This window comes from Eubalaena glacialis, chromosome 1 (genome assembly GCF_028564815.1).
Source record: "Eubalaena glacialis isolate mEubGla1 chromosome 1, mEubGla1.1.hap2.+ XY, whole genome shotgun sequence".
NCBI lineage: Eukaryota > Metazoa > Chordata > Mammalia > Artiodactyla > Balaenidae > Eubalaena > Eubalaena glacialis.
Genome location: NC_083716.1, coordinates 34,190,659 through 34,216,121, shown reverse-complemented (window position 1 = coordinate 34,216,121; position 25,463 = coordinate 34,190,659). Strand labels below are relative to the sequence as shown.

At 43.1% G+C, this 25,463-nt stretch overlaps 1 protein-coding gene across 3 annotated transcripts in view; it reads right to left on the bottom strand.

Annotated features, from left to right (window-relative positions):
* Positions 1-25,463, bottom strand: part of MYOF (myoferlin) — a 586,741-nt gene that overhangs the window by 83,505 nt on the left and 477,773 nt on the right. Inside the window, exons 6-17 of one of the 3 annotated variants that reach the window (XM_061169723.1) lie at positions 17,583-17,749; positions 16,809-16,937; positions 13,817-13,879; positions 13,681-13,731; positions 12,111-12,141; positions 11,522-11,637; positions 10,749-10,875; positions 8,398-8,501; positions 6,077-6,145; positions 5,932-5,975; positions 3,342-3,424; positions 1,193-1,231 (exon numbers count right to left, since the gene is read on the bottom strand). In XM_061169723.1, the coding sequence (XP_061025706.1) occupies positions 1,193-1,231; positions 3,342-3,424; positions 5,932-5,975; positions 6,077-6,145; positions 8,398-8,501; positions 10,749-10,875; positions 11,522-11,637; positions 12,111-12,141; positions 13,681-13,731; positions 13,817-13,879; positions 16,809-16,937; positions 17,583-17,749 (1,023 nt within the window). Of the gene's footprint in view, positions 1-1,192; positions 1,232-3,341; positions 3,425-5,931; positions 5,976-6,076; positions 6,146-8,397; positions 8,502-10,748; positions 10,876-11,521; positions 11,638-12,110; positions 12,144-13,680; positions 13,732-13,816; positions 13,880-16,808; positions 16,938-17,582; positions 17,750-25,463 lie in introns of all 3 variants that reach the window. The other 2 variants (XM_061169799.1, XM_061169872.1) reach the window with 2 other exon arrangements.

Here is a 25,463-nt window from a genome sequence, read left to right as displayed (position 1 = left end):
GACAGACTGCACTGGGGACAGAGGAAACGTTAAGGCCAAGACTTCAGCCTATCTTTCAGGATATGGTCAAAACGATTCCTTTATGGATGAGAAGTTGACCAGATGACCTCTATGGCCCTTTCCAGCTCTGTGCTTAAAACTAAGGCAGAAAGATAAATGTGAAGTAGCAGGTGAGCAGAATGCCGATTAATAAACAGTTGCGCAAACTATATACACGTGTAGTTTGCAATCTTTTCCAGCTTTTTGAGGCTCCTTTGCATTTTGAACTTCTATTAAGTTATCATTTTATATTTTAATTTTTGACCCTTAAATAGCTGCTTTTCTCTGTGACTACACTATAAATTCCTTTGGTAGGTGGGGTAAGATTCAAGCATGTTTTATTCTGACTCCCTAAGCACCTAGTCCTGGTTCTGTCTTGGAGTACTACAACATAAATATTTTTTTGATTGGTTAAACAAATGAATGAAGGAGGGAAGTGTGACGGAATCTGCCTAGTTTGTTACAAACCTAAGGACTACTTAATATTCACATAAAGTCTGATTATAAGATAATGAGATTGATTTTTAAAAACAAATAAGAATGAGTCATTGTGCCAATAACACAACAGCACATGATAAAACCTTAATTTTGCACAGTTTGCAAACTTTCTTACATGCAGTATCTCTTTTCCCTCTCACGACAACCTTGGGTGGTTAGCATGGCAGGGATTATCATGTTTATTTGAAAGAAGACAAATGTCTCTAAATCACAAAGTCTTCATCTATTAGGGTAACAACATCTGCCCTGACAGGGTTGTAAGCTCAAGTGTGAGAGCACTGAGCAAACTTGCAAAGAATGGTGAGTGCTGTGCAAACCCAAGGACATGTTATGATCCTGCATAGTTGGAAGATGAAGACCATAAACAACAATAACAAAAAAGTGTTATACAATTATTTACAATGAAGCCAGGATGGTATGCACCTAGGTGAAAACATGAGGCATGTAGCAAAGCCTGGTTAGCACATTTGTTTAAACTTAGCTTTGCAGGACAACCATACAACACTAATACAGAAATTGTTACTGTACCAAAACTATTTTTAAGACAGCAAAACGTTAAAAAAAAAAAAAGCTAAAGGCAATCAATTGATAAGTTCTTAATAAGATAATAGTAAACAGAAAGATCTAGAAGATAGCAAAATTACAAAGCATAAACCTGTATATGATGCAGCCCCAGATCCCGAAGATGAGAAATCTACGTAGTAAAAAATACGGTTGGTTAAACAACAAGAGAAACACGGACTTTATAAAAGAGACAGTGAAAAAGTTAATCAAATCCAATGCTAGGTAAGTGGTTTAGCAACACCAGAAAAATCCCAAATCCAGACTCAAATCACATCACCCTTTTGTAATGTACACAAATGTCACTGGTTAAATACAAAATGGCTCAAGACTTCTGTGACACCTGGCAGCACCCTCACGCATGAAATAACCCAATCTCGTCAGCCCCAAGGCGGTGAAGCATCAGAGAAGTAGCTTCCCACCATCAAAGGAGGCCTGGGGAAGTTACCAACATTTCATGATTTTAATAAAACATTTACTTGTCCTGTGTCTAATTTAGTTGGGACTAAGACCAGATAATCCAAGTTCATTTAGTCTAAGGCTGTGTGAGCAAAGGTTTATAGTTTAAGGTACATTCTCTGTTTCTTTCAGGGTGGGGAGGTTGGTTGCTGCTCATTGGTATTTTGAGACCCTGTTACTGACTGTCCGCAGGGCCTGCGTGAGAGAAGGCCTCAGAGATAGGGGCTGACACTGTAACAATTCATCTTCACTTGTGCTGGATGTTAACCACCAAATGACTAAGAAAAATGCTTATTCCACTATTTCTTGAATAATTATTTTTAGGTAATTATTTAATGACTTTCTGCTAAATTAAATGAATTTAAGTAATTTTTACCCTCCCTCCCATATAGTTGTAGCATGATTTTAATTACTCTATTGGTTGCCTTTAACCAATAAATTGAATCTAGTCTTTAACCAATTTTTTATCTAATCAATGATTTAATCTAACCTGCATCCCTCACTTAATAAAAGGAGGCTAATAGCATGCCTACCCTTCCCCACCTCTCCCCTTCCTTTTTTTACTTCTAAGCTCTATCTTCTGTTCTTTTACATTGTAAGAGGCGATGACGTTCACCTTCTGTTTAGAGCCTTGACTACAGGTTTAACAAAAAAATTTTAAAAACAATTAATAGTGTTCACATTATAACAACCACGTAAGTATTGTTCTCTGCAGAGAAAAGGAGAGTTGTAATTCCATTCCTTTGTACAGGTCCAGCAGCATGGTCCCCTATGCCACTTAGCAGAGAATGTTTACATGGAATCTCTTTCTCACCTTCTATCATTTGCTTAAAATAATGCTACACCTGACTTTATATTTGGACTATTATCTTCTTGGTTCAGCTCTTTATTTTTCTTGGAATTTCTAATGCCTTTTTTTTTTTTCCTTCTTCTTCTTGAGAGAGGAAATCTATATCTTCTTCATCAAATCTCTATTATGTTTCAGGTTCTTATTCATACTATCTATTGCTTGGCTTACAGTATCTTTTCAAAAACCTATAAAGTCCTCTCTTAAACAAGATAAGGATGAGAGGACCCTTAGGTTTCCTAAAACAAAATTTTGTGTCAAATTTTCTCACTTAATGTGTTTAATCTACTGGTATTTACAAGAATTTTATTTTGGTAACAAACAATAAGCTGCTCATATTATTAATGTGTTAACACTAAATTTTTTCTTACCGTCTTAATTTATCTCCTTCATTCCCTATTACAACTTCAGACCATAATACCAAGTATAGGCAATTAGTTCTCAGTATGAAAAACAACAAAAGGTATATTGGTTATCAATGCTTATTAGCATAAAATGCATAAAAACAAAATGCACATTATCTGGAGTGGAGAGTACATGATTCAGTGCCATTTGACCTTGTTCCTGCCAAGGAAGTCAGTAAAGAAGGGAATATTATTTTATATTTAGGTGGACTGGTGTCAATGCCACTCTTAAAAAAAAAAGGTACCCTCCGTATTGACGCTCAAAAATTTGTAAAACAGCTACTGGGAAAGAGTTTTTGGATTGAAGCAAGAAAGTAAAAATTTTTTTAACTCAGATAATTGATAGTTACCTCAATTATTAATTACTAATCAATTGTTTTGTTTTCACCATCAAAACATCACTGAAATGGTTCACTAGCCTCATCACATTTGGCTTCTCAGAAACCAAGTCCATTGCCAGGTGGCTACCCCAGTTCATTCCTTCTCCAGAAGTTCTCCGCCCTGTCTCGTTCCTGCTCTGCTGTGTGACTCACCTTCCACTTCCCCACCAGAGGCAGCAATTTTAGAGAGGTGCAGATACGTTGTCCCAATGACATCATTTTTGGTAAGACGGTCCCTGTATAAAAGAACAGGTTAAGACCTCCATCTATGAAGACAGATCTTCGTTTCAACAATAATAAGAGAGAGCCAGAAAAGACCCTAGACCTCAGAAATCTTCCTGTCCAGTGGGCCTCAAGCTTTACTGTGCTTTAAAACCATTTGGAAACCACTACTGCTCCCCACCCCTGCATCCCACACCACCTCTCATCTCCTTGTCTCAAATTCTCTCACTTTACTCAATAAAGTGAGACTTTATTGAGTCTCACTTTTGAGACCATTCTGATGCAAATGGTCCGCCAACCACCCTCTGAGAAATACTGATCTAGTCGGACAACTCATTTCAGTTATGGAAACTGAGATTTTTACAGAGGTCAAGGGATTTGCCTATGGCCACACTCAGTACTGTTGTCAAAAAGTGAATGGATCAGTTGCAGGCACATAACATGATGAGGGTAATAAAAATCTCATTACACAGAATAAGTGCATGTATCTTATTTTATCATGTTCATACTGACTACTATGATGGTTTAACAACAACAGTGGGCTATTTCTAAGGGTCCTTCATAGGGAAAAAAATTCCCTTTCAATTCAAACATTTCTTGAACATCTACTTTGTGACAGATGCTATTTTTCTGACTTCATTTGCTTGCCTATAACCTAAATCTTATCCATATGTTTGGGATAAGTTTGCCCACTACAAGTTCCTACAACTTTGTGTATATTTCTGTGAGTATCTTGGAGAGTCTATGAGCCTAACATGAAATGGTCTGTAGCTGGGCACATAGTACATGTAACACACAAGGTTTACATTGATAACATCCTCTGTTTAATTCCTCCTCTTCTTTATTCCATCTAGTGTCACACCCACTCTAAAGTTCAGGACCCCATGCGGGGGAAGAAAGGTTCATTCAGTATTTTGAGGAAAGCTTATACTATAGTATATTATTATGTATATTATAGTAATATTATATGTTATATATAATATTATACATTATACAGTATAATAATATTAGGTTATAGAAAGTGACTAATTAAACACAGTATACATGAGAAAAAATTATTTTTAGGTAGTAAGCCACATGCGTGGGGCTTGCATCCTTTCTGTCCATCCAGAAGAGTCTGGACTACATTTAAAGAATCCTTAGCTTTCCCTCAGTTGTGTAAATACCCTACAGGGTATGTAACCAAAGATCTGGATCCAAGGATTCCCCAGATAAACAGGGTCTCTCTGCACATCTTAGTCTACTATTGCTTTGGAGAGGGCAGACTAGGTCAGGGGAAAACCCCACCATTTGTTGTGACCACGGGCAACTCTGGGATGGCTCAGCTAGCAATCAGCCCACTGCAGAGTGTGTAGGCCAGAGTGGTTACCTGATCTATGTAGGGTCCGAGCCCACACTCCTGACAGTTCCTGAGGCCCCTGGAGCACCTTCAGAGTGTCGACTAGGGGTCCCAAGTAACTTAAAATGAGCTCACGTTCATCGGAAGGGGCATTTTGGCCTCAGGCCCCTTCACGACCCTCAATGAACTGTGATGTAGTTACTGAACAAAGAAAGCCTTCTCCCCTCTTCCCAAAGTGCCTTGTTGCCCTAGTGCCAAGAGGGTACGAACATGCAAGTCAAATACATTTAGCCAAAGGAAAAACTAGGGCCAGACAGGATGGGGACCCAACTGGGTCTCTAACTATCTGTTTGACTGTGGGTAAGTCAACTGACTTCTCTGAGCCTCAGTCTTTGTCTGTAAAATGAACTAATCATAGTCTCTATTCCATAGGGTTACTCTAAAGACTAAATGGAATAATGTAGGGAAGGCAAGAGGCACAACACCTGGCACTTAGTAGTGCTCAAAACACAGCAGCTAACATCATAATAAACATTGATGATGATGATGGTGGTGGTGGTGGTGGTGGTGGTGGTGGTGGTGATAATGATGCCAGTGCCAATGATGATGCTATTTACCATTTCCACTCTCAGGGAGCTAAGGGCTGTCGATTGAATGCCCCATCCAACTAGAACATACCCAAGAATGGCCTCATTATGGCCAATCATTGCTAGGATGCTGGTCTAGTACAAAGTCCATCAAAAAATTTCAATGCATTTTCTTTGCATTCAGATAGGGAGCTCTGTCTACTTTCCTTTCTAACAATAACAAAGAATAGCTCTCAGAATGTTTTGGTGATTCTTCCCAAGAAATAGTTTACTCCATTTCTGAAGTCTATTTTGGACAGCCTAATGGTATGTAAAGCCTTGATTTTTTATCTTGATTTCTTGTCTTATATTCAGATCATTTTTCCTTCCTTTTGTTTGTGAGCAGTTAAACCAAGATATCCAAAGCTTTTCTGTAACAGCCACTATTATTATTTTGCAAGAAAACACCCAATTCCAGGAGCAGTGTACCCCTTCCCTCTGAAAGAAAAGCAAATGTCCTGAAAAGTAAGAGTTAGACCATCTGAAGTAATGTTTCTCAATATCCAAATATTTAATTCTTTAATTTTGAATTAGACACAAGTCCTTTTTAACTCACCAGTCATATATTGTTAGTTTTATTTTTTCACACACTGAAGGAAACTGTTAAAGAGAAACAGAAAAAAAAAAAGTGGTTATTTCTCAACTTATTCAGTAACAATTAAAGTATTCTTACTTTTTTCTAAAGGAAAAGAAAGTCAAACCTTGATCTGAAGATTGACGACTTGATTCCACTCAGGGTTTGCATTTTTCTCAATTATATTTGTGCAAACCTGTAAAATTATCAAAACAAAACAGCAGGTATTCAAGTTTCTAATTTCGAAAAGTTTACAATATATGCATACTGGATTATGACTCTAGCAGTTTACTCATAAGTTATAGACTTGGTATCCTCGTTAAAGTTTATTTTTCTTGATAAAAATTTGGTAAAATATGACACAGGTTTAACATTGATCTTTGCTTCTTCTATGCACTAAAAGCTAGTTTTCAATCGCCAGATTACTAACATTGGATTAGTGTAATGACGCAAGAGTTAATATTTAGTGAGCACTTGTTACATGCTGTCTAATAAGCATCTCTACACTAACATGTCCAAACAGATCTTTTGATCCTGCCCACCAGCCCTTCTCCCTGCTCCCCAGACTGGCTGCTCCTTCCACTGCTGTTCACAAGGGTGTTCAGGCTTGAACCAGAGTCAGCCACAACCCTTCTCTTCCCTTCACATGCCTCATCCAATCCATTAGTAAATGCTGACACCCCTACTGTCATCCCATCTTCCCCCAGATGCCTGCGGCTGGTCCCCATCTGGATCCGCACTTCCTCTCCTGCCTCCTCACTTTCACGTCACTCCTGTGTAGCATCTTCCATCAGCTCCCCAGGTATACTTGCCGTCCTGATTCATATTCTGCCTGCCCCCCTCACCCCACCTCTCTGAGCTCATCTCAGTTTCGTCCCTTGCTCGCTCCACTCCAGTCATGTTGGCATTCTTTTGCTGCAAATGTGTATCCTCCTTGGGGCCTTTACATCTGCTCTTCCTTCTGCCTGGAAGCCCCCCCTCCCCCCCAATATGTCTGCATTATCCAGGCCTCTGCTCAAATGTCACTTCCTCCAAGGCGTCCCACTTGATAACCTAGCTGGATATGCCTCCAACACCCCACCCATCACTTCTTGTCCACTGCTTTATTTTCTGCGGAGTACTTAGCACTAACTGAAATTATGCAACTTCTTATTTGCTTGTTTATTGTTGTCCCTTCTGTTACAAAGTAAGCTCCATGAGCACAAAGACTGTCTCGCTCACTTCTTTATCCACAACTCATGGGACAGTATCTGATACTTAGTAGGCTCACACTGTTTAATTCCCGAATTAATTAACTCTTTCAACAATCCTATGAGATTATCATCATCCTCACATATAGCTCAGAAAACTGAGACTCAGAGGTTACGGAATTTGCCTTCACTCCCTATGGACAGGGGTCAAGTCTGAATTTAAATCTGGCCTGATTTAGCTCCAGAAATGAGAACTTTTCTGCCATCTCCCACTGACTCTCCTTGGACATAACCCAGTCTGTGTGTGTAGTTTGCCAAGTCTCACTTTCACATGGTTCAAATACATAGAAGATGCTACTTTGTCATGCCCAGAACTATCTGTGGTACATCATTATTCTAAATACTATGGAATCCCACTCTCCAATCTTAGACCACCTCTGTAGGTAAAAGTGGTAATTACAGGTGTTGCTACACCAAGAGTCCCCCAGCTTTTTTCAGAGGACAGGAATGGGGTTCCCCTGCCTGACTGTCTAGTTTCTGCAGCTCAGTGGAGCACGGGTGGTGAGAAACAGGACAGGAGTGGGCAGCTGGGTACTGGGGGCTGTCCTCTACCACATTTACCAGGGATCATTATTGTTGGCTAGGGACTTCGCCTAGTAGTAAGATAATGCTTAGACCTGGGAAATCACTTCCACTATTCTAATCTTCCAAAAGACTGAATACTTAGAGTCCTGTACACTTTCCACTCGAAAATAAACCTCTGGAGAAGTCTGGCATGTTCAGACTCAGATAATCTGTGTTTCTGCACAGTGCCCAGCTCATCAGGGGGCTAATTTAACAAAGAATAAGCAAGGGGCTTCCCTGGTGGCGCAGTGGTTGAGAGTCTGCCTGCCAATGCAGGGGACACGGGTTTGAGCCCTGGTCTGGGAAGATCCCACATGCCGCGGAGTAACTAAGCCTGTGAGCCACAACTACTGAGCCTGCGCGTCTGGAGCCTGTGCCTCGCAACAAGAGAGGCGGCGATAGTGAAAGGCCCGCGCACCGCGATGAAGAGTGGCCCCCACTTGCCGCAACTAGAGAAAGCCCTCGCACAGAAACGAAGACCCAATGCAGCCAAAAATAAATAAATAAATAATAAATAAATTTATAAAAAAAAAAAAAAAAAAAAAAAAAGAATAAGCAAGAAATCACTCCAAGGAAAGCACGGCGTTTTAAAAATGTGTTTCTAGAGGCATCTGCATTTAGATCACATACAAACCTTTTTTCCAGCAAAAGAAACTTCTACAAAAGGATCCACTAGGTTTTTCTTATCTGCACTGCCTCCAAATATTTCCTTTACTGTCTGTGAGAAGGCATCATCCACTGGAAAGCAACATGTCACACAGCAGAAATTAAATTTGATTCTCTTAAAAGAACAGAAATCACTCAGCAAAATTAAAAATTTTCTCCTGTACAGAAAAACAGTTGCAACAAGAATCATTCTCAAAAGTGGCAAGTACCAGTGGCACTGGATTGCAGAAATCCTTTTTGTCTTAGTTGAGAGAAAGAGAAAATCAACAGGAGCGCCTTGAAAAAGAAATCAATAAATTATTATGTTGAGAATCAATCATTTATTGAGGAAAACAGTAGAATAAAGAAAGTCCATCCAAGTGGGGTAAGAGGCAATTCAAAAACTCAGGCCTAGTTTCAATTTGGAAAAGGTTCCTTAAGTCAGCATATAGGCCTCATCTGACTTTTTCTGAGAAATTCAAGGAAATTTGGCATAATCATAAATATTATGTTTAATCAACTACACACAGCAGGCCTCTGTTTTAACAAACTTAAAAGTGAACAGGGTTCAGCTGAATAGGCCCAAGTAGGCCATATAATGTGAGGTTTAATTTAGTCACTTCATGTAAGATATTTCTGAGGGAAAGATGGTCTGGGGAGGCAGTACAGGGTGTTAAACAAGGTGGGGGGGGGGTTCCCCAGGAAAGTAGCAAAACCTGAAGTGCTCCATGGCCTGTACAGTGGGTGCTGCCTCCTGGGGACTGGGAGAGGGGTCCTACGTCCCAGGGCCCAGCAGGAAGCAGACAGGCCAGGTTAGGCAGAGAGGATGCTTGGTCCTCAGCAAGGACAGAGGAGTAATTGGACTAGCCTCTGTGAATAGAATCACTCTAAGCAATTCTCTCTTTTTTTTTTTTTAAAGTATTTGTTTATTTATTTATTTATGGCTGTGTTGGGTCTTCGTTTCTGTGCGAGGACTTTCTCTAGTTGTGGCAAGCGGGGGGGGCCACTCTTCATCGCGGTGCGAGGGCCTCTCACTATCGCGGCCTCTCTTGTTATGGAGCACAGGCTCCAGACGCGCAGGCTCAGTAGTTGTGGCTCACGGGCCCAGCTGCTCCGCGGCATGTGGGATCTTCCCAGACCAGGGCTCAAACCCGTGTCCCCTGCACTGGCAGGCAGATTCTCAACCACTGCACCACCAGGTAAGCCCCTAAGCAATTCTCTTAAATGCATCCAATCTCTTAATATAATAGTGACAGACTTCTAGTTATTGGCACTTAACCACCTTTTGCTCAGCCATTTTTAATAATCAGATAGCAAACACATTATTTGTTTATAAAATTTCAGTTTCATTTGGGATGAAAGGAGTTGGCAGTGCTGACTGCTGACCTCTGTTTGGTATTCTCTAGAATAAGGGGAAGATGGGGAACCCTGAAGAGAAAAGGGATGGAGATGAATGGGCCAGAGGCTCCATAATGGCCATGGGTCATGACCAATAGGCTGCCCCATGAACCTGCTTGGGTAGCTTTCAGTAGGACCAAAATGAACGAAAATAACTCCATGAAGGCCTTTAAAAAGAAAGACAGGGACTTCCCTGGTGGCACAGTGGTTAAGAATCCGCCTGCTCAGGTGCTTTGTGACCATGTAGAGGGGTGGGATAGGGAGGGAGACGCAAGAGGGAGGAGATATGGGAATATATGTATATGTATAGCTGATTCACTTTGTTATAAAGCAGAAACTAACACACTATTGTAAAGCAATTATACTCCAATAAAGATGTTAAAAAAAAAAAAAAAAAGAATCCACCTGCTAATGCAGGAGACACAGGTTCGATCCCTGGTCCAGGAAGATCCCACATGCTGCGGAGCAACTAAGCCCGTGCGCCACAACTACTGAGCCTGCGCTCTAGAGCCCGTGAGCCACAACTACTGAGCCCACGCACTGCAACTACTGATCCCACGCGCCTAGAGCCCGAGCTCCGCGACAAGAGAAGCCACCGCAATGAGAAGCCCGCACACCACAACGAAGAGTAGCCCCCGCTCACCGCAACTAGAGAAAGCCCACATGCAGCAATGAAGACCCAACACAGCCAAAAATATATAAAATTAAAAAAAAAAAGAACGGAGGCCTACTGTAGTCAGGAAGTTATTACCCTAAACTACTGCTAAGAAAGGCAATTAGCATATGCTTCAGTTAATGTCTCCTTCAAAAAAATCTTTAAAAAAAAAGAAGAAGAAGAAAGACATACAGCGGGAGCAGCGATCACTATTCAAAGTATGATTTTAACACATCTAATCACGCAGATAACTGACAATCCTGGGGCAGGATTAAATCGATACGTACTCTGAGGGATGTCCTCCGCTCGATAGATCTTCAGCAGGAAGGTCACCCATCGGAGGGCGATGCCAGCAGGGAGTAACAAGTTACTCTCCACGTCATCACTGTCATTACCACGATCTTGTATCTCAGGCTGTTGGGGACACAAGATGACAAATTATACACACAGGAAAGCAGAACTTGAAGAAGCCAAATTGGTGCTTATAAAATAAAACCAATCAGAACTGTTTTCATCAGGATTTCCTGTGTTTTGGGCTTAAGATTTCAGCACCAATTCAACCTCAAAACTGCTCTACAAAATCAATGCTCATGTTTCTTTGATCAATACACTACAAGAAAATAATGTGTCCTTTTGTAATCTTCTGAGCACTAAATAGTAGAGAAAGAGAGAGAGCTCCTGAAGTTCTTCTAATTTCTTTCTGGCCACTGGCTTGCTGCCCAATTTTCTAGAATAACAACTGTCCCCTTAGGTAGCGATGCCTGATTGTGCAAGGGAGCCATGCTCTGTAGATGCAGTGATGCAGGGAAGTCTTAAAAACACACGTATCTTTACTGAATGAAAAACCCACTCATAGACACCAGGAAGGAGCCTAAGTGAACTGGAATAATAATTCTGTCATGAAGAAAAGAACAACTTCTGGAAAATTGGAGGAACTGGAGGGTTGGAGTTACTGATTGAAAGCTGTGCTCCATTTCACAACTACTGGTGCCCACTGGCTTAACTCCTAGTCCTCTTTTTTAGTGAAAAAAATGTGGAGGGTAGAGAATTTGGGGCTCACGGGAGGCTCATCTCCGGTTCCCAGGACAAACATGCTGACTTTCATGTAGCCTTTAGCACCCGAGCTGGTATCTTCAGGGTCATTGAGGAGAAGCCATTTTCTCATGACAGCGTGACCTAAAATAAAGAAGGCGTAAAAGGACAGGGATACTCTAAAGAGAAGCTGACAGGTCTGTGATTTCATCTGTGGTAAGATAAACAAGCATGTCCTCCAATGTGTCTTCATGACATGCCAAATTCCCCAGCTGAGACTCTATATTAATGTCCTCTGCTTTGCCCTAACTCCCCACCCACGTCCTGCCCTAGTGTGACTTAAACAAGACTCTAAGCTCTATTCACTGGTTTTATAAGTTGATTTTGATAAGGTTAAAATACCCTCAACAAAAGAGAGAAATTATCTATTTGTTACTATTTGGATGATTACCACTAAAAAAAAAAAAAAGCCATCCATGCTAAACTGCTACTACCATAATTCCCACTAAGTATCCTTTCCTCTTCTCAATCAAGAAAAACATTTTTCTGATTCTCCTTGATCCCTCAAATTTTCTAGATTCCCAGAGTCTTCAAGTTCATGGGAGAACATTACTTACCAGGTTCATCATAAATGAATCCGACATCAATCTGGGAAAAAATAATTTAAAGTAGTTCAAACAGATTTTAAAATCAGTTTTGTCACTTCTAGAAACCATCGTTATTATTACACTTAAAAATAAGGCCTTTGACTAGACAAATTTCTTTGAGATCCAACATTTCCATCTTACCCTCTCTGTATACCCAATGCCTGGCCTGATGTGTGACACATAGAAGGCTCTCAATCCATCACTTTGAATGAATGAGCTAGTCTTAGAGCTGGAAGAGACATGGTGGCCAATGTGTCCTGGTTTGCTTGAGACTTTTCCAGTAGCACAGAAAGTCTCACATTCTGTGGAACCTCTCAGTCTCAGGCAAACCTGGACTTTGGTCACCCTATGGGAAGTCACCTATCCAATATTCCTCCTCCTTTTTCTCCAACTAAGTAATGCTAATGCTAATACTAATATACCCACTGGTTGGGCCCTTCAGTATGCCAAGTGCCGTGCTAGGTGCTTTATATATCCTATCTCACCTAGTCTTCACAATGCCCCCACTTTACAGATGAAGAAACTAAGGATCACAGAGGTTGACATGTGGCTAGTTGGTGGCAGACAGTGTATGAACACAGGTCTGCCAGACCCAGATCATCTTCTAGGACTTCTAATGTCTGGGAGCTCCTTCCTTCAAGAAGCAGCCCAGGGCTTCCCTGGTGGCGCAGTGGTTAAGAATCCGCCTTTCAATGCAGGGGACACGGGTTCAAGCCCTGGTCCGGGAAGATCCTACATGCCGCGGAGCAACTAAGCCTGTGCGCCGCAACTACTGAGCCTGCGCTCTAGAGCCAGCGAGCCACAACTACTGAGCCCATGCACTTAGAGCCTGTCCTCTGCAACAAGAGAAGCCACCGCAATAAGAAGACTGTGTACCGCAATGAAGAGTAGCCCCTGCTTGCTGCAACTAGAGAAAGCCTGCGCACAGCGACGAAGACCCAATGCAGCCAAAAATAAATAAATAAAATAAATAAAAATAAATTAAAAAAAAAAAAGCAGCCCATTCCACGTAGAATTGCTGAGAAGGCACCAGCCAAGTCTTTGTCGTTAACTGCAGTGTGAGTTACTTGGAAAAGCATCTTGATTCTCTTCCCTGGTTTGGCTTGCCTTTCATACTCCAGATTTACAGTAATTGGCTTTGTAGATAGAGCTCTGGGCCACTGGCAAGTGGAGCTGGGTAATGGGCTTCTTGCCACGGTCAAGCATCCTTCCCTTTGTAGCAGTGCACTGGCTTCCATCCACAGCAGGAACTCTGTGAAGGGCCCTGGTGTGCCAGTTTCTGGGCATCTTGCTTTAGGACACTGGTAAGTGCTGTACTTTGGAAGTTGACTAGACCCAGGTCAGAGGACACTCAACTGGCTTCTAGCACCCAGGGCATTCATGTCCAGCCTTCAACAACAATCATAGCATCAATGCCTTACACATAACCTTAAGATGTCACCAAGATGGGCATCCTGAGACCTGGCCAGGAATCAGATTCCTCATTATGAAAGTGCCCATCTTTGATGTAAGTTGAATGAAACAGACAGTTGACACCCACCTTAAATTCCCCCATCAGACAATCTGCCCGCAGAGAATGGGAATTATAAACCTGGAAGAAAGGAGAGCAGTGAAAAGATTATCGGCTTCATCTGGCAGTTAGTGAGTGCTACCCTCCTACTCCATGGCCCCCTTACCCGAATGCTGATGACCTCATCCATCAATTCAGAAGGAGTCAGGTGGACATTGTAGAAAAATAACTGTCGAAACAAGAGAGAAAAATGTTTGAATGTCAGCAGGGGTAGTCTAAGGTTTAGTGGGATCTGATGCTACAATTTGGGGGGGCCTTCATAAAAAACTACAAGACACCCCACACGTGGTGTGACCACGTGAACCCACTGAAGGACCTTGGAAAAGGCCCTCAGGTTAAGTGTCATGAGCTTCACCTTCAACTCTGCATGTCAGAAAAAGGAAAAAAAGTTAAGTAACAACTGTAGCGTTTTTTTAACTAAATAAAATTGTTCATTTGGGACCAGATATCTAGTAGCTAACTAAAGATCTAAGGCAGGGACTTCCTGGTGGCGCAGTGGTTAAGAATCCGCCTGCCAATGTAGGGGACACGGGTTCGAGCCCTGGTCCAGGAATATCCCACATGCCATGGAGCAGCTAAGCCCGAGCACCACAGCTACTGAGCCGGTGCTCTAGAGCCCACGAGCCACAACTACTGAGCCCGCGTGCCACAACTACTGAGCCCGCGTGCCACAACTACTGAAGCCCACATACCTAGAGTCTCTGCCCCGCGAGCCCGTGCCCCACAACAAGAGAAGCCACCGCAATGAAGAGTAGCCCCCGCTCGCCGCAACTAGAGAAAGCCTGCGCAGCAACAAAGACCCAACGCAGCCAAAAAATTAATTAATTAATTACGGGAAAAAAAAGAGATCTAAGGTTATTTCATGTACTTAAGGTTTGCATGTCTGGAAAGTTGAGGTTAATTCTCTTCCATTTTTAGCGCTATTGTTTCTATCCAGTGACTCTAATTTTGTTCTTTCTAACAAAACACCTTTAAAGCCAACTCTGCCCATTAGATAATGTTAGGGCCTCAGTAGAGTCGGTATAGAGCACATTTTAACTCATTGTTACAGTTAAGTTTAAGGTTGATTCCTGGGAAATGAAAATTGGGTATAAAAAAGTTGTACCATAAAGCCAAAGTTTATGTGCCGATAAACTTTCGTCCTAAGAGAGAAAGACTGAGCATTTACTTAAACTGAGACTTGTTTCTACTTTTTACTTAGAAATATTTCAAGTTCACAGAAAAAAATGAAAATTGTAAATAAACACCATCTTTCACCTATGTTCACCAACTGTCATCATTTTGGGACACTAGCTTTTGGCTTTGTCACTTTTTTTTTTTAACTGAACTATCAGGAAGAAGGTTCTAGGTAACATAACACTTCACTCCTTAAAAATACATTTGCACGCATCTCCTAAGAGCAAGGATATCTTTTCATAAAACCATAATATAATTATCACACCCAAGAAATTTAACATGTAACACAATTTTCAAATTTCTACAATTTTCCTGAAAAAAGTTCTTTTTAGCTTTTTTTAAATCTAGAATAAAATAAATAAGTAAGTAAATAAATAAATAAATCTAGGATTCACTCAAGGGTCTTCCATTGTATGTGGTTGTTGTATCTTTTCAGTTTCCTCTTATCTAGAACAATACTCCTGGCTTATTTTCGTTGTTTATTTCTATCAAGACCAGCTGCTTTGCAGAATATCTCACAATCTGGATTTTTGTCAATTTTTCCTCATTGTTAGATTCAAGTTGACCATTGGACAAGAAATGACACAGATGATGCTGATTACTTCCATTATATCACATCAGGACACACATGTCCATTTGTCCCATTATTGGTGATACCAAGTTTAATCACTTGGTTAAGAATATGTGTGTAAACTAGGGATTTTTCAGTAAAATGCTTTTATTGATTCATGAATTGGTCTGAGAATCAGTTATTTGATTCTTCCCTTTTACCAAGAGATCTAATCTCAAAAGAATTCATTAAAATGGAAAATTCTGAGCTGGAGATTCCTGCAGAATGAGGTTGAGTAAATATTTGTCCTGCATTATAAACACTTGGATGGGTCCTACGCTCTAGGCATCAAGTCGTCCCATATCTCATCCTCCCTGCAATCTTGTCTTGTCCTCCAACGTGACTCTCTCCCAGTCTTTCCCGAAGTCCACTTCCAGTGCCCCATCTCCATATGCACCCACCTCTGTGTTAGCTTTGACACTACCTAGCTGCCTGCTGTTGCCTGCAATTCATCTAAGAAGTTAGAGGTGAGAATAAGATGGGGCCTTTGAAAAGCTGGGGTCCAGGTTGAACAAAGGGAAAGAAACAGGAGCACCACACGGAAGAAACCAGTTCCTTTTGTGAATAGAAGTCAGAAAAAAACCAACGCCAGAGCCAGGGCTGGGATTATAAGCTGTAGGGAACTAAGAGGAACTGTGGTACCAAAGGCCTGGTCTCAGAGATCAGAGCATGAGACCCAAGGAACCTCAGAAATGCATCTCCTCCAGAGTAAGGCTGGACTCCGAAAAATTCCCCAAACTTATCATTTCTCTTCACGGTCCTAAACGTGGAGTTTTGTGGCACTGAAGACAACTGTCAAGGTATTCAGTATTTTTGAGGAGTGTTGCAGAAGAGGTCAACAGAACATGCTATAACCTCAGGATGGAGGAAAAAAACCCTTTTTGCTCATAACTGTTTTTTTTAACTTATTTTTATAGTCAAGTAGGTTTTGACACCTTTGAAAATCGGGTTACTTAGTTACATGGAGTCACCCCTCAGAGACATCTGCTAATTAAAAAGAGCAAAGGCAGGTGTAAGTGCTTTGTGTGCTCCATCATAAGGGTCGTGAGGACCCATTAGAAAGGGCTCCCTCCAGAAGTTGTCGCAAAACCACCAGAAAGACACTGGCAGCTCTGAGAACCAGCGACGAAGCAGGCCACTTGACTTCAAGACCCAGTGGTTCTTAGCGCAGAACGTTTAACGCCGGAACTTTGTACTGTGTGTGCACAGGTGTTCCCCTTCCACAGGGAACTGGGGAGAGGTGGGTGGAAGCTGGGAAGGTGCATATAAATAAAACAGACTCACAGAGCAGGACATGCATTCACCCGTTTACCTCATCAAAAAACGGATTGTTCCCTCGCTTGATTCTTGTTCGGTGGGTCTGGCCACAGATGTGGACTTTGACCACAGGCCTGATGTTGTTGCCACTTAACTGCCGGCCCTCGATCACCCAGACACGGATCTGCAAGCACAGGAGGGGAGTCATCACTGAGGCTTTCCCAGCACGGCATGTGAGAGAATCCTCAGGTGTGGCCTCAGCTCGTTCACCTGTCAGGACCGCTGAAACCAGGCCAGCACAGCTTTGCAATGTCCCGTGCTTGCAGACTGGGAGTAGCCACCTGTGCTCATTCTCATGATGGGAACTGGGGTTGGGCTGCAAAAACCAAGATCAGTAGTGGGGTTGCAATAGTCCAGAGCTGGCCCAGGAAAGCACAGGACACGACGGAGGCTGCTGCTCAGACCCCAGCCTCCTACTTGGTCTTCCTGAGCCCTGAGAGGTACCAACCAACTCCATGGCTGTCTCCCAAGGAAGTAGCCAGAGCTGTGAAAAACACAATACCTGTGACTCTATTCTTTGATTAGCTCTTTCCTACCACCGAAGGGGATTTTATTTCTCTGAAGAGCCTCATGTGGATTGACTACATCTACTGCTGCTTGCAGAAGAAAGATGGGGAGCTCTTCTTATTGGGTTTGTGCCCTGACATCTCTTTTTATTAGTTGAGCCACTGCCCACAGGCAGAAGCTCTTCCAGCAACACCACAATTGCCAGAAGCTGGACAACACAGGGTTGGTACAACGGGAATACGGCCCCTCGGGCTGTTCCTACCTGGAAGTCCTGTGGCTTGTTGGATAGCATCCACCGGCTGCTCTTCCCTTTTGTGAGCCTCCGGGCAAGGTGAGCTTCCGACACCATCCGTCCCGGCCCCCTGGGCCCTGGGACCCTGACCGTACTGTCCAACCCGTCCTCATCACCGCCATCCTCCTCCTCTTCTCCTAAAACACCAAAAAGGGATCAGTCAGAGACGGCCCTCACCCTGCATGCGTCTGAACACTCTGGTTTCCTGGACCCAAGAGGGTTTTCCGTGTTCCTGAGGCAGCAGGTGAAGGAGACACTTCTTGGTGACACTGACTTGGGATGAGTTGTGACTCAGATACAGCTTCTTTAGGAAAATGTGTTCACGTGCATCAGAGCATGCATTCAGGCTGTCTTCAAGGTGACAGGGAGAACGTCAGAGGCCATGGGGAGAGCGAGGAGATGGTGCAAATGGACCCAGCCAGAAATCACTCAGTTCTGACCTGGGAACCCTGCCTGAGGTCAGGGGCCTTCCTGCAGTAGGACGGCAAGGTGGGGAAATGCCGGGAGAAATTGAAGCCTTGCAGGGCATACTTCAACTCCACCCTTCCCACTACAGATCTTTTCTCTAGATCTTTACTCATGAGATTTTGTACTGTCTCCTTTCTCCCTGAGCCTCCTGATTCTCAAATGCCCTCTCCACCCTCATGGCAGATGAGAAACTCACCCCCAGTTTCTTGCCATGCAGACCAAGCTGGCCGTAATGCTCTCCCTTCATCCTCCTGGTCTGTCACTTCCATACACATCTGTCCCCTAGCTTCCCTTCACACTCAGGGGGAAAATGTGTTTCAAGTGAACCCCCTCCCCATGCCTGAGATCGCACTTCCTGCTGATTCTTTGGGGACCCCTTAAATGTCCCCCCTTTCAAGTACCTCCAGTGGCTCCTTCCCCATAGGGACCGCCCCTCTGCCTTCAGATATACACAGATCTTTCTCTCCTAAAATAACAAAAATCAACTCTGCCTTCTATATCTCCCCTTTTTATTATTCACAAACTCTTTAAAACTCAATGACAAACTTCAGTTATTTTTTTCTTAATAGACAAAAAGTTTGAACTCCTGGTAATCTGTACAATATAATTTAAGAGAGACTAGAAGACCAACAAACTACCTTGTCTAAAAAATACCAGCATTTGCACTCCCTACCTTTGGATCTTGAACCTCCTTCTTTACAACGCAAAATCACATAGGAGACAATTTCAATATGGAGTCATCTGCCAGTCACTCACATCATAGTATGAATTAGTTCCATCAAATCGCTGTGTAGCATGGCTCTTAAAGCTTGGGCTTTGGAGTCATGCTGTTTGGGTTGGAATCCCAGTTTTGAGCTATGTGAGTCTGAGTAAGTCTCTTAATTTCTGTTTCAGTCTCCTCATTTGTAAAAAGGGGGAAATAATAGTATTTACCACTAGGTTACTGTAAAAATAAAATTAATCTATATGCAAAGCCTTTAATACCATGCCTGGCACAAAGCACAACCCAACAAATTAATCTTCTCTTTCTTTTTCTTCTTTTTTTTAGTTTTGTTGAGAAGTCAGTTTTGTTGGAGCACTTCCTAGCGAGCAGTTAAGGGGCGGGGGTGGGGGTGGGGGGCAGTGAGTGAGCAGCACAGGGGATAGGGCATAGAGTAAGAAAGGGGCAACCACAAGGAAGTAAAAGGTCCCCCCAATGTACTGCCTCAGAGTTTAGTCCAGGAGGAACCTTCCTCCTCACCACCCCTGCATTCATTCTCGTCCCATCTAAGCCTGGCACCTGCTCTGCAAAGGTCAACCGTGGACCTCTTCTTGCTGAGCTCAGGGCCCTTTTCTGAATCCTCATGCTCCACCTTCCATGGCGTTGGACACTAGGGCCCACGCATACTTCTCTGAATTGTGCAGCTCTCCTGCTGGCACTCTAAATATTTTCAGGGGCTTTCAAGGCCCCCCTCTTTGTCTCCAGTTCATCAAGTGTGCGTTCCCGCTCTGTTCCTCAGCCCTCTGCTCCTCTGACCCAACATTCTCTGGAGCCACACTTCAGTCTTTCAAGGAGTCACAGACCCGCAGAATTTAGACTAGAAGGGACCTTAAAGATCCTCATCCAACCTGCCCCTCACCCCATTTTATAGGTAGGAAAACTGAGGTCCAGAAAGCTGAAGCAACTTGTTAGGTTATTAGGAGCTGAGCTAAAACCAAGACCACATCTTCGCCCTCCCTCATTGGTTTAAGACTGGATCTAGAACCAGGCTGCAGGTGAAGGTGATGCTGTGCTCCTAGTTCCTCAACATCTTTGTCAGGACACCAGGAAACCCCACAGAAGCCACAGGTGGAGAATAGCTACCTCTGCATGATAATCTGGGCCTCCTCTTCCCTATTGTTTAAGAGGCTTCAAAAGAAGGGTTTGCCTGGGGCCCGAATCCAAGCTCTCAGAATGTCCTTCCTCTTCTCCACCAGGTGGGCTCCTCACCTCCCTCAAGTTCCAGATGAAATACTGTCTTGGTCTGTCCCCACCACCCCCACCAGAAAGAGTGAGTCCCCTCTCTCGTGTCTACCACACATTGTTCTATCCAGTCCTCACCAGTCTTGCACCTGTTATTAACCTGTGCGCCTCCCCACTACCATCCACTCTTCAGAAGCTGAGGGCTTGCCCTCTTCTTCTTTGTACCTGCCCTGTGCCTGACACACACCCTTCTAGTACATAGCAGGGGCTTGATGAATGTGGAATGAGGTAACAAACGAACGAGGGCATCCTGACCCCTGCTTGAGCCTTCTCGAGTTCTCCAGCACTTTGGCAAAGCTCCCGCAGGGCTCGCAGGAGAGGGCACCCAGATGCCAGGGGGCGCTCCTCCCAACCCTGGCACCAGCCTCAGGGAAGCACGGACAGTCAGGCTCCCCTGTGCAAACCTGTTCCAGACTGGGCAATGGCTGGGCCACATGGCTTTAAAGCTCCTCCAACAACTAACATGAACTTTCTTGGACCACCTTGGGCCCAAGTGAGATTTCCTCCCTGCTGTGGACTGTTCCACTTGGGGTTGGTGGTTGTTTACGGCAAAAGAAGGGGTAAATCGTAGCCCTTTGTGGTGCCTGGACTCTGGACAAATCCTCTTTAAGCTCTTGATGGATGTTCCAGAAACAGACTGCAGGTAACAAAGAGCCAATTTCTTCTGGAAACCTTCTGCTAGTCAGACTTTAGGCTAAAGGGATGGATCAGAGGGAAACCACACCAAGTCATGTCTACCACCCGCATCTCTATGTAGCAGCAAAAGGCTGTTTGAGCAGGAAATCGCCCCTTTATGTGGCAGGAAGCTGCACAGAATTAAACAATGCTAACACCCTAAGTGTTCCACAAAGAATGACCGGGGCCCTTAGGGCACTGCCGAACACACCCTTCTGCACAAGTTGTGAAATTACCCAACATTAGCCACTGAACTGGCGTGCCCCGCCCCGTATTGAGACCTCGGCATGCCCTGGAACGCAGCCAAGAGGATCTACAAAGTATGAGTGTTTCATGACCACAGAAGGCAACAGTAAGTTAGGAACTGCTGACTGAACAGGAAATTGCTGGTTGTATTTGCTTCCTAGGGCTGTTGTAACAAAGTAGCACAAACTGGGTGACTTAAAACAACCAAAATTTATTCTCTGACAGTTCCAAAACCCAGAATTCCAAAATCAAGATGTTGGCAGGGCCCTGCTCCCTTAGAAGCCTCTAGAGAAAAAGACTTCCTTGCCTCTTAGTAGCTGGTGGCTCCTGGCAATCCTTGGTGTTCCTTGGCTCATGGCTGCATCACTCTAACCTCTGCCTCTGTTGTCACATGGCCTTCTCCCCTGTGTGTCTGTGGGTTCTCACCTATTCTCATAAGGACACCGGTCACTGGATTTGGGGCCTGCCCTATTCCAGTATGACCTCATTTAACAGATTACATCTGCAAAGACCCTATTCCCAAAAAGTTCACATTATGAGTTTCTGTGTAGACAGGACTCCAGTGGCCATCTTTTGTATCTTTCCTGTTTGTTCTTTCTATGACTCCAGTCCACAGTGTGCAGTCACACAGGCTGCCCCAATCTATGGACCACATCACATCCCCTGCCCCCCACTTCCTTCATGTCCTTTTCTCCTAACCCGTTAGATTCTGGGATCTAACACTGCAATAGCTCCTCGAAGTGCCCCTCAATCCCTCCCTTCCCCTCACTTCATCGTACTCACCTGGTTCATTTGACTCTCCACTTACTACACTCATTCACAAAGGTAACTGAACTTGAACACACACCTTACTGACTAGTGTCACTTTAATTTCATGATCTCAAACCTTCAGTGGACTCACAGGATTGCCCAGCTATCCTACCATGTTTCCAAAGTACCTATGTCCAAGTTCTCCTAAATCCTGGTTTGAAATGGCCTTTGATTAGCCAACAAGGTCAACTCCCTTCACCTTTCTGAACTCCCACCTGTTTTGCACCTTGAAAGCTTCCAACATTCTATCCTTCTCACCATCAGCTAATGACCTTCCTTCTTATTTCACAGAGAAAATAGGCAATCAGGGCGGCCAGGACTACCCTAGCCAGCAGGCTTCTTTATCCAAACACTTCCCATGCCTCTCATTTTTTCCACCTAAGCACTAATTGGGCTACTATCCCACCTAATCTTCCTCCATTCCTTGATGGAGACTCCTTTCTTTATGAATATTTTTGCTTTTTTTTTTTTTGGTCAATATTTACTATTTCCCCACAGCAACCCTGTTTTTCCAGAGTCCTAGAATGCCAATCTCTGCCTGTGATATTAATTTTGCTTCTCATGACGAGGTCTTGTTAAATGGTCATACTGGTTAAGACAGAATTTAATTACCTTGGGCCAAAGGTCATTGCAAAATCAGGACAGAAGGCTGGTATGGTATCATCAGTGTAAGTTAAAAAGTACAAAGCAGAACACGAGAGAGTAAGTTTCTAAGCATGAAAACATTTTGGAGATAATATGCTGATTTAGCTGGAATGTTGAATAATAACTTTGCTGGGTTTCTAACATGCTAGAAGTTATATAAATAAATATCTGCATTCAACCATAAGCAATTCATTACCTTCCACTCTGATTTTTGGGTAAATGGCACTATATGGGCCCTAAGAATCTTCTGGAACGGTTCCAATCCATTGACCAAAGCAAAGGTACCATAAAAGTGCCTGTAACCAAACAGTGACGCAAACACAGGCTGGCAGGGCAATTCTGGCAGCATCTACCTTTGACTGATGTAGACTGTGAGCCAAGCTAGGAAATGCTGCCCAAAGAGCTCTGTCTGGATCAAGACAAGATAATGTTAACCAGGTAAAATGCTCAACTCCATGGCTTCTCAAAGTGAGCTCCATAATCTGCCTTCATCAGGATCTCCTGGAAGTTCCTGTTAACCATACAGATTGGGGGGTTCCCCTTCAGATCAGCTAAATTAGACCCTCTGGAGATAGGTGCTGGAAATCTGCACATTTAAAGATTTCCCCCGATGATTTTACTATGTCTCTAAAATTTAAGAACCACTTGTTTATTATCATCACTTTGACTTTCCTAAATATCCTGGGGGGAAAAAATGGCCTAATACAATCAGTTTGTTGGACAAAGCCAATTAGAGACCTAATCGTGGAAACAGTGCCTGCAATGATCTTCTAACACATTGATCATGTTCCAGGGCAGCTCTGAACAGGATAGTCCCTTGTTCAGAAAACTTCCCATGGATCCTCAAGGTCTGTTCATCAAGGACAAATGTCTCAGTCTGGCACTCCCGGCCCTCAGGAACATGCTTCCCTTTTATTACTCCTCTGAATGAATCAGTCACTTTGGCCTATACACTAGTGTTCACCAAAATGCCCCTCTTGAACAAAAACTTAAACCATATCTATTGCTCATCTATCATTCACTCAGTCATTCATTCAATCAACCATGCATTTACTGGACAACTGTCGTTTTCCAAGTGCTGTACTAGGCGGTAAGGATACACAGTTGAAATACACAGCTGAAAAAGCACTTTCTCTAAGAATTTGTTTCCCACATAATAATTAGCTTAGTCTTCCCTTGAGGAATTTATTAGATTCAGCTCTGACCTATAGTTATTCATGTTTATATCTTACCTTTCTACTGAAACACAAGCTCCTGGTGGCAAACAATACCTTTCTCACCTCTGTATGCTCCACAGACAGGTATCAGTAAATGTTTTCTGAACCAGATTGAATTTAACTTCAAGCAAAGTGACTCTGGTGTTCATGGAATGAAATGAATTTGAAGTGGCCAACTCTGGCTATGAATGTTTTTTGGTTTTTTTCTTTTTTTTTTTGCACTTCTAGCATTGAACAATGCATACTTTTAACAGATTGTTCTTCAAAAATAGATGTGAGATTTTAAAAGTAGTTTATTCTGGCCACGGGGATGTAGGCTCCAGTCAAGCTAAATGACATCTGGCAAATCAAGTCGGCAAAGTAACAGGTTTTCAGAAGGTCAAGCCGGTGGTCTGAGTCAGCCCACCCCTCTGTCAGGGGAAAAGTCTCAGAGGCAGGCAATGAAAAGCAGACCTTCTGACACCACACACTTTCAGTTAAGCCACCTATGCCCCAGGCTCTTCAACCTTTGTCATTTTGAAATAAGAGCTTCAGGAAAGCATTCCTTAAAAGGGAACTCCTTAGATACAAACCAAAGAACTGATCCATGAAAGCAATCATTGATAAGCTGGGCTTCATTAAAATTAAAAACTTCTGCTCTGTGAAATACAATATCAAGAGAATTAGAAAAGGAGCCAAGAAGTGGAGGAAACATTTGCAAAAGACACATGTGATAAAGGACTGTTATCCAAAATATACAAACAACTCTTAATCTTAAAACTCAACAATAGGGACTTCCCTGGTGGTGCAGTGGTTAAGAATCCACCTGCCAATGCAGGGGACATGGGTTCGAGCCCTGGTCCGGGAAGATCCCACATGCCGCAGAGCAACTAAGCCCGTGTGCCACAACTACCGAGCCTGCACTCTAGAGCCCATGAGCCACAACTACTGAGCCTGCGTACCACAACTACTGAAGCCCATGCACCTAGAGCCCGTGCTCCGCAACATGAGAAGCCTGCACACCACAATGAAGAGTAGCCCCCGCTCGCCGCAACTAGAGAAAGCCCGCACGCAGCAACCAAGACCCAACGCAGCCAAAAAATAAGTTAATTTAAAAAAAATTAACAATAAGAAAACAAACAACGTGTAAAAAATGGGCCAAAGACCTTAACAGAAACCTCACCAAAGATATGCAGTTAGCAAATAAGCATATGAGAAGATGTTCCACATCATATGTCATCAGGAAAATGCAAATTAAAATGAGATACCACTACACAGCTATTAGAACGGTCAAAATCCAGAACACTGACAACACCAAATGTTGGTGCAACAGGAACTCTCATCCATTGCTGGTGGGAATGTAAACTGGTACAGTCACTTCAGAAGGCAGTTTGGCGGTTTCTTACAAACTACACATACTCTTACCCTATCACCCAGCAATCATGCTCCTTGGCATTTATCCAAAGGAGTTAAAAACTTAGGTCCACACAAAAACCTGCACACGGATACTTATAGCAGCTTTACTCATAATTGCCAAACTTGGAAGCAACCAAGATATCCTTCAGTAGGTGAATGGATAAACAAACTGTGGTACATCCAGACAATGGAGTATTATACAGCACTAAAAAAAAAGAGCTATCAAGTCATGAAAAGACATGGAGGAACCTTAAATGCACATTACTAAGTGAAAGAAGCCAATCTGAAAAGACTGCATACTGTATAATTCCAACTCTGTGATATTCTGGAAAAGGCAAAACTATGGAGACAATAAAAAGATCAGTGGTTACCAAAGGTTGGGGGTGTGTGTGG